The sequence below is a fragment of the Rhamphochromis longiceps genome, linkage group LG12 (assembly GCF_057381845.1).
Source record: "Rhamphochromis longiceps isolate RC_006_pf linkage group LG12, R_longiceps_female_GT1.1, whole genome shotgun sequence".
In the NCBI taxonomy this organism is placed as follows: Eukaryota; Metazoa; Chordata; class Actinopteri; order Cichliformes; family Cichlidae; genus Rhamphochromis; species Rhamphochromis longiceps.
The window spans coordinates 1,785,765-1,799,361 of NC_140568.1; the positions used below are offsets into that span (position 1 = coordinate 1,785,765).

The 13,597-nt window shown below is 43.3% G+C and overlaps 1 protein-coding gene across 2 annotated transcripts in view; it reads right to left on the reverse strand.

Annotated features, from left to right (window-relative positions):
* Positions 1-700: 700 nt before the first annotated feature.
* LOC146656543 (whirlin-like) overlaps positions 701-13,597 on the reverse strand; it is a 69,458-nt gene continuing 56,561 nt past the window's right edge. The window contains exons 6-11 of one of the 2 annotated variants that reach the window (XM_085424307.1): positions 12,453-12,638; positions 12,158-12,349; positions 8,522-9,230; positions 6,307-6,482; positions 5,610-5,738; positions 701-3,655 (exon numbers count right to left, since the gene is read on the reverse strand). In XM_085424307.1, the coding sequence (XP_085280433.1) occupies positions 3,479-3,655; positions 5,610-5,738; positions 6,307-6,482; positions 8,522-9,230; positions 12,158-12,349; positions 12,453-12,638 (1,569 nt within the window). In that variant the 3' untranslated portion in view covers positions 701-3,478. Of the gene's footprint in view, positions 3,656-5,609; positions 5,742-6,306; positions 6,483-8,521; positions 9,231-12,157; positions 12,350-12,452; positions 12,639-13,597 lie in introns of both variants that reach the window. The other variant, XM_085424306.1, reaches the window with a different exon arrangement.

Consider the following 13,597-nt stretch of genomic DNA (forward strand, 5'->3'; position numbering starts at 1 on the left):
TCATTGATAAATCCAGACATTCAAACCCTACACTCGCAGCAGATCTTATCACTATACTACTGTGATGGGATTATAAGATTACAAAAATACAATAAAGCCATAATAAATAGCACTGGCCAAGACCACCATGTCTTATGGAATTAATAAACACTTTAAATAGAACATAGCAAAGTCCCAGATCTGACTGAGTCCTCTACTTTTTTCTACAACAGAGGTTTACAACCACTGCTCCAAAACTATACCAACTACGGTGTATTGTTAGTGTCAGCTAAATTTATAAAAACTGGAAGTTCCTGTTGAATCATCAATCAATTGGTTGAATCATTTTTGTAACTGAGAGACTATAAAAGGTAAGAATGTAACCAATATGAAAGCTTTCCTATTTGAGTGCTGTCTGAATGCCACTACTGTATAGGCCATTTATCCTCTTTTCTCACCTTTGGCAATAATAATAATAATAATAATAATGATAATAATAATAATAATAATAATAATGATATGGACATTTTCATGTCAAGCACTCCTCTTCCCCTAAGGTCAAGTAACAATAGGAAACAGCAGATCTTTTACAGGAAAATCAGCCACAATCACCTTTTTCTACAAAGGTTGAACACTGTGTAAAATGTCTTTAAAAACAGTATAAAGTCAATATACTTGAACTGAGACACAGTTTGCTCTCAGTTCATTTTGGTTTCAACACAAACACACACACACACACACACACACACACACACACACACACACACACACACACACACACACACACACACACACACACACACACACACACACTTCATGACATCTGTGACGGCAGCAAAACCAAACCAAGCCAAGAGAACAACTGGGATATGTGGTGCTTGTTTGAAGAATCTACGAGTTACCTTTTCTTAACTCTTTCCGATTTAATTTTTTATTAGCTCAGGACATAACAAAGTCATTTTGTGTCTGGCAAGTTTTAAAATTAGGTCATGATTTTGCAAAGATGTGCAAATCTCAAAAACCCATATTTTTCAATCTTTAAAACAACGGTTTTCCATCAGGACCAGACCAGATCTGAAGGCATCCATTAAGCATGTACCAAAGTGAAAGCGAAACCTTTCATGTTTCACAACTGCTTCTTGTCTGTTTGCTTCCATTGTTCACATTACTACCATTTTCTAGCTGAGACTGGCTATTGTTGCTGAAAGCTGCTCTTGCCTTAGATCCCATTTTTAAAATAAAGTGTTTCTTGATTTCACAGGTGTGTAAGTGTCTCCTTAACAAACACTGGAACCTGTCAAGCTGAGAAGGCTTTTTCTGGTTGTTTGTGCATGCACATTGTGGATAAACCTCCGGTCTTTGATGGTAGACTGATGGGAGATGAGTGTGCAAGACAAGCTGCCACTGACCTTTTGTTATGGAAGGGCGTACATGTTTCAGCAACACAATGCTAAGTGGCACACTGTGTCTATTAAAACAGCAAGGCTTTATAATAAAAGACGTCTGTGTATCGGCTGCCTGAACAGGTTTTCTCTCCCAAAAGTCCAACAACTAGTTTCCTACGTTCCCAGACATTTATGGACTCAATCATTTTGGTACAATTCTCATAGCAGAAAAATCACTCATATTGCAGTTTTCTCTGCAACTCACAGACTCAACAAAAGACAGCAACAATCGAAAGCTTCACCATATATGTCAAAACATGAGTCAGTCAGTCCCTTCAACTGATGAATGATTGAAAACCTTTCACAACCATTTTAAGACTAAGACATTGAAATGATTTTTACTTTTTCAGAAGCATCACTCTTTTCTGTAGCTATTTCATTATACAATCATTCAATATTTCATAGTATTTATCAATGATAAGAACAGGGATGATTTTATCTTTTATAAATATTAATCAACTTTGTTAGTATCCCCAGTAAAGCCAAAGCACTTTATTTCAACAGTTTTGCAATAAATCCATGTAAACTCTAATTAGGAGTGATGCAGTTCACTGTTGATGATGACGTCCAGTGATTTTATATCATTTTTAGATGATTTTCAGCAACAGCTGTATGGGCAAACTGTGAGTTCCTCCATTCAGTAAGTAGTTGGTCAAACTGCTTTCTGTATAAACATGAATATCATAATCATATATGGTGATTCATGTCAGACTCGCACTGATATCTACAGTATGTGTTTGGACATGGTTTCATGGTGAGGATGGCACAAACATATACAGCTGGGTGAAAAAAAAGAGTTAAAGGTGGAGTAGGATTATAATAATATAATAAAGTGTTATTATAATATTTATTAGAATTAAACTGTTTTAGTTTTTCATGTAATATGTACAAGATAGTATTCCATTTGTATTTGTGTGGAGCTATTAAATACTGTAAAACTAGTGTCACTAAAAAAGAAAAAACACTTATTACTTATTAGTCTGCTTGAGTTGCTTGGTCATCTTTAATTGTAAATTGGCTTTTATCACTAAATCCTGCCAGTTGTGATCACGTGGTACTCATTATGTTTATTACTGGAAATCTTAGAAGCAATTAAAATGGACCAAAATGGACTGAAGCATTTTTCTAGTCTGACTGACAGCTCAGTAAGCTTTCACTCACTAAACAACAGCTCGCTATATAGGAATCAGTTCATTCACCATTTACCATAATGCAAAGTACAGAAATGCATGATTGGTTGACATACAGTGCACAGAACCCCAACCTCAACCCCATCAAACACTGTTGGGGTGAACTAGAATGGAGATTGTGACACAGGTCCTCTCTTCCACCATCAGTGGCTGATCTCAGAATTGCTATTCTAGACGAATGGGCAAAACTTCACACAGACACGTGAAAAACCTTGCAGAGAGGTTTCCCAGAAAAGTGGAAGCTGTGGAAGCTCAAAGGACAGACCGACTCCATATCAATGCCTATAACTGTGGAATGAGATGTATTAAAAGCTACTGAAGATAAAGTGTGTAGGTGGCCCAACATTTTAGTCCATATAATGGATCTTCTAATTAAGCAATTAATCTGACCTAACTGTATGCTTGTATTGAAGTTCTACATGCTAAGTTGGTAAGTGCAATAATACTGTTGCTCTTTGCCATAAGAGACTGTAAACAGTTCTGTTTCTCTGGATTCTCTAAACAATGAAAAGCATACAAAGACCAGGTTCACTCACTTTGGCATGATTGGCTGTTGTCAGTATTACTTGCTGTAGCATCAATTAGTGCTAATAGCTCTTCTAGTGAAACAAATAAAATGAAAAAAACTAAACAACTGCAAATAGCACAGGTATTTATAACAATTGTTATCATACTACCTACTTTAAATTGTGCAAATTTCTGTAGAGTGCAATCAACAAGTACCTGATACATCAGTCCAATAATCCTTTCCCTGAAAATAAAATATGAGCCTTGATTATAGGACAACACCATATGGAGTTTAGCATCATTCACGTAAAACAGTGTTTTCTTAAACCAAGCTGCATAAAGTGCAAAGTTCCAATACTAGAGCCCTGGCTCAACTACCAGGAAGTCAATGTGTCCCTTTTCTTTTGTCTTGAAGGCTTCAGCGATGATCCTGGCAGCATCTTTGTGTTCCCGGCCTTGCAAGGGGATGCCATCAACCTCCAGAATGACCTGGCCAGTTTTCAGCTGGCCGCAGTTATGAGCCGAGCCTCCTTTCTGTCAGCGGGAACATGAGAGAAGAATAGAAAGACAATAATGTTAGCAGGATTAAGGCGCTCATGGACAGAACAGTTTGTTGTTCTTGAAGTTACAGTACAGTCCAAGGCAACTATAGCTTGAAACACACTTGGACTGAATTTAAGATATAAATAAAAGTTTATGATTAGTTCAATAAGGCAGATGTGTAATCACACATCTGCCTGCTTCCCTCGTGTCTGGTGACTAATTCATGCGTCACGCTTTCCCATGCTTTCAAACTCGTTGCTGACATCACTGGTCCAGTCAAATCATCTTTCAGCCTTCTTCAGCCTCCACTCTGCGCACTTTAAATCTCACTGTTCATCTGTTCGTCTACCTTGAAGATGTCTCTCCCATATAACTCAGGCTCCATTCAAGCCTCCATCTTGATCTCCACCACCTGCATCTAGACGCCAGGGTTTCCTGCGCTCATTCCTATCACTGCTGGAATTCCATTCTGCTGTGACGGGACATTACTTGCCAGTGAAAAGTTTGTTTATAAGATTGGGGAAACCTGCAGTCAGCTGAGACTGAAGAAGTCACCTGGGTGAGTGATGAAACGTGACTATGGTGAACCATGTCGGGGCTTGGTGCTGTCCAGCTCTTCACTCTTCATCTGGGATGTCTGCCACTGTGATGATTACTGGGCCCTGTTCAGCGAGGTTGCTGTGGTCTGTTCTTAGATCCACTAGTCACTCAGCATTGCTGTTATGGGTTGCGTCCTTCTCCCAGCACAACGAAAATAAACTCCACCTAAACTTGGTTCATATCTGACCCAGATAGACTGCAGGTCATAACTTCTTACCTGAAGTTCAGTTCACCTGACACTCGGACCGGCGGCCGCCTCGCGTCTCTCCTCCTTCTGCCTCCCCTTCCCTCATCCACCCACTGGCCTCTGTGGAAGCTCCGCTACAGCCACCACCAAACAACTGACTTATTTTTACACACCGGCCAGATCCTGACCAATCCACCACCTTTTATTGTTTATACCACTACAAAGAAAAAACCCAAACCCCCCAAAACAAAAAAAATCATCGGCCCATAAAAACAAAAAATCACATCGCAAATGCCCGGTGGGCCGATTGCCAGTCCAGCTTTGGTTGTACCATCAGTTAACCCTTCACATGTCAGCTGTGGCACACATGCCCAGGGTTGCCAACCCCTGGTCTCCAGCCTTGGTGGTGCTGTTCTCATATTGTTACCTGCCACTGAGAGTACACCTTGGCTGCTTCTGTGAAGAACGGCTGGTTTATTCTGCAGCCTTCTATTTTTCTGGTGTATGTCTTCAAGCGGCTGGCCAAGGCTGTGAGACTTTGCTTTGCAGTTTCCAAGGCCTCAGTTATGGACAGCTTGCTGCACTTCTTGGGCACCTCCTTTGTTGCACCTTTCAGCAGCTCCGATAGTTGGCTACCCCCCGTTCTACCTTGATCCTGGCCTCTAGTCTCCTTCTGCATGCAGGGTACTGCTCCTTGTTCAACTTGTAGCTAAGCTTCTCACTGATTGCTGCTGCCATGCTGTAGATCAACTTGTTAGTCTCAGTAATGGTGGTGGTAGATATCTTCCATAGTGCTGCATTCACATTATCTACTAGATCTTCTGAGGGTACATAGCAATACCGAATGACAGCAACATCAGGAAGAAGGAACACAAGAAGCTTGAAAAGCATCAAGGGCTCAGAGAAGATAAGAGGGTGGAGGTAACAGTGGTCCCAGTGGTAATCGGAGCACTCAGTGCAGTGACTCCCAAGCTAGATGAGGGGCTCCAGCAGATCCCAGGAACAACATCTGAAATTCACACTTGAAGGATGGATCACCCACAAGGGCGAGAGAGGATTTTCTTTTTATGTTTTACTGTTTTTTGCAGTTTCAGTACATTTTGTTGCTTGGAAGACTTTAAACAGTGACTTACTTGAAACCTTCTAACGCTTTCTTACCTGAATGGAGACTATGCGAGGCAAAGGTTGGCGTGTACTTCCTCCACCCTCTATTGCGATGCCCAAGGTGTTTGAATTTTTCAACACTCGCACCAGCACAGCAGTAGGCACTGGTACAGGTGAAGGAGACTGCTGGGAAACAAAGCAAGGAGAGCTAAGAAAAATATATTTGTGAGCAAGAAGTAGCATCTTACTGCATGCAATTTAGCCACTAGCTTGTAGGTGAACATCTGAAAATCTCAATATAGTAAACAACATTTCATTTTCTTCAGGTGATGGAGCCTTATTTACACATCAATGCGTCTGAGTCTAATGTTACTGTGTTCCCTTTGTTTTCCCTCGCGTGTTCTAGCCTAATGCTAATAACAAGATTTCCTTTGAATTCAATAAAGCTTTTAAGAGTTTTGTTTAGGTGCCCACAAAGTAACTTCAGGTCTTAAGATCACAATCATAGACAGTTGTATAAACAATCACCAAGGAGATTACTTTAATCTCCCTCTGCTTTTGTTGGTAAGAACTTGTGGTTTTACTTTGCAAACTTGACCGATTAAAATAGAAATTAAAGCAACAAAAGAGGTGATCCAGTGAATTCTGAAATCACAAACTAAAACTGGGTTTACACCAGCACTAATTTGCTTGTTTTGAACACATTAAAAGATATGCTACTGAAAGATTGCTTAGTAATGAAAACCCTCACTTGTCTGCCAATCCCTGGAGAAAGTGCATGAAATCCTGGCTGTTCCAGATGGGTCCGGTGAGTTTTGCTAGGTCGTGGGCTGCCATCTTTACTGAAGCCTCCTGCCTCTGCTATATCCACCCCGCTGTCCTCACTCAGAGTCTGGCCGCTGTCTGACAACTGTGACAGGGTGGCCCCTGGGGGGAGGAGTTAGCTAGCATACACTGAATTTAATTCAAATTTAATTATATAGAAAAAAAGCGCTTTGGCGACAGTGGGAAAGAAAAACTCCACAGGAAGAAACCTCCACCAGCACCAAGCTCGGGGAGGGGTGGCCATCTGCCACAATTGTTGGGGTGAGGACAAAGACACACCGTGGAAGAGAGCCAGACATTAATAGTAACTAATGTTTATATGCAGAGAGGTTTCTAAACACACAGTGAGTGAAAAGGGTGACTGAAGAAGAAACACTCACTGCATCATGGGAATCTCCCAGTAACCTACACCAGTTCCAGCAGAACTAATGGAGCATTGAGGATCATCGGATCCAACCTAAACTCTGTGCTTTATCAAACAGGAATGTCTTAAGCCTAATTGTCATGGTCCCTGTGTCCCCGGCTGGCTCAAACAGGCTACAGGTATTTGTTGTTGTTTTTCCCCCTCGCTCTCTCTAGCGATTGCTCACTTGTGGCTCATTATTCCCGCCTCTCCTGGCCAGCATTCAAGACGTTGGCTCGGTGTTTCTCGTCACTGGAACGTTAAGCAACTATCCTAGTGTTGCCCGGCTGTAAAATTATCTCCAGTGTTTCCTTCGTGGCTTTCCTAGTGTTGATTCTCTCATCTGTCTCCATGACTAGATTCCCTGGTTTGTTTGTGTTTCCCATCCCTGGACTACCTGCGCGTGAGTGTGTGTGAATTACAAGTGTGGCGGGGCAGAAGAGGAGTGTGTGTGGAATTTCCCTCACCATTGCTCTGCCTCCCATTCTACTTTTAAATACTCTAGGAACAACAAGTAGGCCTGCAGCGTGAGAGCGAAGTGCTCTAATAGGGTGATATGGTACTACAAGGTCATTAAGATAAGATGGGGCCTGATTGTTTAAGACCTTGCAGCCAGGGAGGCAGAAGAACATCAAGAAGGCCCTGAGTAAATGTGGTTATCCCAGCTGGACTTTTGTCAAAGCTGGGAAGGCTCCTACAGAAAGCTCCAGCCGATCCAGGAGAGAAGGACAACCGCTGCCTAAGTGAAAACCTGTAGTGATCCCGTACGTGTCAGGAGTATCAGAGCAGTTGAGACGCATTTTTTCTAAACACCGGGTCTCTGTGGCTTTTAAACCCCAAAACACGCTGCGCCAAAAACTGGTCCACCCCAAGGATCGGGTCCCCCGACACAAACAGAGTAACATAGTGTGCGCTGGTAAGTGCAGGAGGATTGGCAGGATTTATACATCGGGGAAACCAAACAACCTCTGGCTAAGAGGACGGCACAACACAGAAGAGCTACCTCGTCAGGCCAGGACTCTGCAGTCTGTTTACACCTACAGGCCAGTGGACACTCTTTCAAGGATGAGGATGTAACATCCTGGACAGGGAGGAACGCTGGTTTGAGGGCGGAGTCAAGGAGGCCATTTACGTGAAAAGGGAAAGACCATCTCTGAATGGAGGAGGGGCCTAAAGGTACATCTGTCACCATCTTACAATGCTGTGATTGCAGCCATTCCCCAACTCTCTGTGAATGGGACTCATGGCCATTGATCAGAGGTACATTGTGCAAATGTACTGTTTATAAGGTTGTGTAAACCTGCAGTCAGCTGAGACTGAAGAAGTCACTTGGATGATGATGAAATGTTTCTCCCACTGAACATGTCCAGATGAACAGAACCAACTTTTGGGGATTTCCTCCCCTGGATGATTGAGCACGCATCAAGATATAAGCAGGGCAACCGCCTACATGTTTCTAGTCACAAAACATGTGTTGTTCTGGTTATTACTAATACATTTTACAAGTTGAGTGCTTCTCTGTACTGAGAAACAACACAAACACACAGAGACACAGACTGTGTACCTACTTAACTCCAAGTTACCCCCAATGGATCCATCAGAGAATGTTGGTTAAAAGTGCTTGGGCATAGACAAAAGCTTTTAAACAAAAGTGTGTCTGAATGGGTGAATGAGACAAGCTTTAAGAACATTTGTGTGCTCAAATACAGCAGAAAAGTATTACATACACACCATTTACCTCTTTGCTGTGGTCTGGCATCTGCTGATAGCCGGTTCATTTCTGTTACAATGACTTTCTGTGTGAGAGCAGGTGAGCAGCGTTGGTCAGCGCTAAAGGATGGAGCAGCAGGCGTGATGAGAGAGGGGCACGGGGACGGACATGGTGAGGGATGATGAGATGGTTGAGGGGATGGCAGGGGAGTTGCTGCTTTTGAAGAGGATGCAGACATTGACAAGACGGAAGACTTTTCATAGGAGCTGGATCTAGAAGAAAACTTGATAGATGCCTCTGGTTTAGCAGAGCTGGGCAAGTCCCGGTAATGCAGGAAACCTGGGCAGGTGTGGTGACCTGAAATGGGCTGGCTATGATGGTGGACATGGTAATCAAAATGGGGATTATTGTGGTGTTCAGAATCAGAGAGCTGGAAGGAATTCTGGCAGGTGTGTTGAAGGGAATTAAGGGAAGTGTAGTGGGTGGGACCAGGGCATGCATGGTGGGGGGAGGCTGGTTTTGGCTGGTGTTGGCTGGTGGGAAGGGATTTGATAGGCTTGTGGGGACAGTCCTGGAGTAAATGGGTGGGACCAGTGACGAGCAGGCAAGAAATGGGCTGCACCACTTTGGCTGAAGGCTTGCAATTGAACTCTTTCTCCGGGAATGGTCTTCTTTGGGCCTGGACAGAAGCAGCTCTGAAGGGTGGAAGAGGTTCACTTGAAGCCTGCGTTTCATCCTGTCATTCAGAAAAAGGCAGTGACATACAAAAATCCAACATGAATAGTGAATGTTGCCTCTTTAATCATTATCTTTAAGATTTTAGATCTTGTATATTTAGAAACACAGCTTGTCACGGACTAATGACTTTTTCAGAAAAATAAAATGAGAACATCTGTAGCCATCACATGGTGCATGTTGAGTACAGAGAGTCAGAACAAGGTTAGATTAACGTAAAGACAGAAAAACATGTATTTAAGAACTGTTAATTATGTAAAGGCGGATAAACTGTTAGATATTTGTACAAGCAAATGCAGTGATGTGAAAAAGTTCTTGATTTCCTGTTTTTTTTGTATGTTTGTCACACTTAAATGCTCCAGATCATCAAACAAATTTAAACAGTAGACAAACATAACACAAGTAAACACAAATTGCAGTTTCTAAATGAAGGTGTTTATTATAAAGGGGAAAATATCCAAACCTATGTAGTGAAATCTAAACTAAAAAAAGGAACAACTGATTTCCACCTAAACCTAATAACTGCAACAACCTTAGCGGCAACGACTGCAATCAAGCGTTCGCAATAACTGATATTGGATCTTTTACAGTCCTATGGAGGAATCTTGGTACACTCATCTTTGCAGAATTTTTGTAATACAGCCACACCTGAATCTGATTGAGATGTTGTGTCATGACCTTAAAAATGCAGGTCAGGTCTTTGACTGGCCACTCCAAAGTATTTATTTTGTTTTTCTTAAGCCATTCATAGGTGGACTTGCTGGTGTGTTTTGGGTTATAGTCCTGCTGCAGAGCCCAAGTGCGCTGCAGCTTAAGGTCATAAACAGATGGCTGGAGATTTTCCTTTAGGATATTTTGGTAGGCAGCAGAATTCATGGTTCCATTTACCACAGCAAGTCTTCCTGGGGCATCAAAACAGACACAGACCATCACACTACACTTTATATATGTAACGTTAAAGTATGAAATCTTCACATTAAAGGATGTATTTGAAATGCAGGCATACACAAAACTGTCCACCAGCATGAGTTAACCATTCATTCATCCATCCATCCATCCATCCATCCATCAATCGTCTTCCAATTATCCAGGGTCAGGTCGCGGGGGCAGCAGCATAAGCAGAGAAGCCCAAACCTCCCTCTCCCCAGCCACCTCCATCGTAACTGGGGGAACAAAGATGTTTCTAGGCCACCCAAGATATAGAAGCTCTCCAGCATGTCCTGGGTCCTCAGGGGCTCTTCCTGGTGGGACATGCCTGGTACACCTCACCAGGATGTGCCCAGGAGACAATCCTAATCAATTGGCCAAACCATCTCAGCTGGATTCTTTCGATGTCTAGGAGTAGTGGTTCTAACTCTGAACCTGCCAGACGGATGAGTTCCTCACCCTAAGGGAGAGGCCAGCCACACTTTGGAGAAAGCTAATTTCCATTGCCTATATATGCAGTCTTGCTCTTTCAGTCACTACCCAGAGCTAGTGACCATCAGTGAGGGAAGGGATGTAGAGTGACCAGTAAATTGAGAGCTTTGGTTTTACGCTCAGCTCTCTTTTCACCACAATAGAGCGATAGAGCGTCTGCATTACTGCAACTGCAGCACCAATCCGTTTGTTGATCTCCTGAAGCACTTCCCACAGTATACTCCAAGCGACACAGTCAAATGCCTTCTCTGGGTCCATAGATCACATCTAACTGACTGCACGAACTCCAATGCAACCTCATATATCCTTGAGAGGATAAAAAGCTGGTCCAGTCTTCTGGGACCAGGACAAAAACTGTTGTTCCTCCTGCATCCAAGGTTCAACTAACAGACTGACTCTACTTTTCAGCACCCTGACATAGACTTTCCCGGGGAGGCTGACAAACTATAGTAGGAGCCTGCCTCCAGTCCTTCTTGGGAACCACCACCCCTGTCTGCCAAGTCAGAGGTACTGGCCCTGATGTCCACACAACTTTGTAGAGGCATATCAAATAAGACAGCCCTACAATATCCAGACTCTTCACCTTTCATTGGGAACCTACCCACCCCAGGGGTCCTGCTACCAAGAAATTATTTGACTGCTTCAGGGTGGTTTAATCCCTGGCTGCTCCAGCCTACATGCCAAATATCCTTGCACAAGAGTTTAGTAACAGAACAGCTTAGGTTCAGATCAGGCAGGCCTTTCCTCCCAATCACACCATTTCAGGTCTCACTGTAGGCACAGCAGGACAACAGCATTTCCAGGGCGAGCACCCTCGAGTACCCCACCCAGGGACTCTAAGAAGGCCAGGTACTCTGAGCTGTTGTTTGTTGTGTAAGCGCAGATGACAGTCAGGACCTGTTCTCTGATCCGAAGGGTCTGGGGCACCTCTCAACCTCACGCACCTGCTCAGGCTCCTTCCCCACCAGAGAGGTGATGTTCCATGTCCTAATTGCCAGCCTTGGTAGCCAGGGATCTGTCCACCAGGGCCTCTGCCCTTGGCCACCACCCGGCCCACACTGCACCCAACCCCTACGGCGCATCCTGCGGGTGGTGGGCCTATTGGAAAGGTGGCCCATGTCCCTTATTTGGGCCACACCAGGCCAGGACCCATTGGCTAAGGCCCTGCCAGCAGGTGCTCTTCCTTGGGCACCCTCCCCAGGCCTGGCTCCAGGGGGGTACCCAGGTAATTCTATCTCGGGCAGAGTGAACTGTTCCCTTGATTGTGTGCACATAAGGGTCTAGTGAATCACCCTTTGTGTGGTTCCTCATCCAAGACCAATTTGCCATGGGAGAGACCCTACCGAGGGGCAAAAGCCCCCTATCGACATAGCCCGGGGGATTCCTGGGACACACAAACCCCTTCACCATGATAAGGTAGCGATTACTTCACTTCACTTCAAGACAAATCAAAAGATTAAAGGCATTACACCACACAATGTACTTAAAATAAATAAATAAAGGACCAACCATAGCAGGGATGGTTTGCTCTGCATCATGGATCACAGGGGCTATATGGCTACAGTGGCCCTGAGACTGCCACACTTCTAGGCCTCCACGCCAGGACTGGTGAGACTCCCTTCCATGTTGCAACACCAGTCTATCATACACGTCCAGATCCTGTGGCGCCACCAGTCTCCTCATCTCAGACAACATGGACAACTGGCAGAAAGAAGAAGACAAAACAAAAAAAATAAGATATGATTATAGTACAGTGAAGAAAGGATTATACAGACATGGAGTCAGGTGATGTGTAGCGATGTACCTTTGCATGTGTATTGAAAAGCTCAAACAGAGCCATGGTCAGAGACTCTACTCCTATATGTCCTTCTTGGTACTCCTGCAGGTAGTAGGCCATGGTTTGCCTCTCTGGATCTGTCAGCAACATGTAGGCCTGCTGTTCCAGTGACACCTGAGCACTGGGTGGGCCCACACCTCTGTATCCTGCTGGCTGGATGGAGCAATAGTTTGACAAGTGAAAAATGATGGAATCAAATATAGGAGAGATGAAACATGTTGTCATTGTGTCTAATACTACAAGGACTGTGACATGCAATGGAAATTCTTCATATACTGCTGAGTTATAAGAAATACTGTTTTCAGAGTGTCATCACCTTATTTGTCTTATTAGAAAAGAACAGAACAGACTGCGCAGGAAGCCAAGGTCATAACTCAGGCTCACTGAGAGAGAGAAAGAATGTGGATGTTTAGGTTTTAGGACGGGGGGGCTGAAGCTATAAGAATGTGAGGAACGCTCAGACACTTCGAGATCAGGCGGACACCCTCCCGCGCTCCCGGATGGTTATTGCGCAAAAGTGTTGTATGGAATAATGAGAATTGTATGGAATAAAATGATTGTGGATTTATACACCGAGTGTTGTCCTTCCTTCAGCCCAAAGATGAAAGAATTGGGAGGTTTTAACAGAACAACACAGGTTGACCAAATGTGCTTATAAATAAACTGATTGATTGATAAGTTCAGTTCACCTCAATTCAAGTTGATTTGATTTATACAGCACAACAGTATACCAACATACGCCTCACAGGGGTTATTTTCCAAGGCTCTATAGATTGAAGGATTTGTTGTGACCAGTCATCAGTACTTGTCATGACCTAATATCTTTTAGATGATATTAGGTCATTATTAGGTCATAATTACAATGATTTCTTAACCTCCTAAGACCCAAACTCTTTCATGGCATTTTTAATTTCTCTTTGCTATTTGGGCTGATCTGGACCTGAAGAATATAAATAAAAGAAATTACCAGATTATCTTATTTTTAAAAATGGGATTTCGATAATACAGTAGCAGTATAATATCAGGCCCTTGTAGAGCAAAATTTTGTATTTTGGTCTAGACAACCCAAATTGTGATGTCCACATATGTGGACGCCAGGTCCTAGGAGGTTA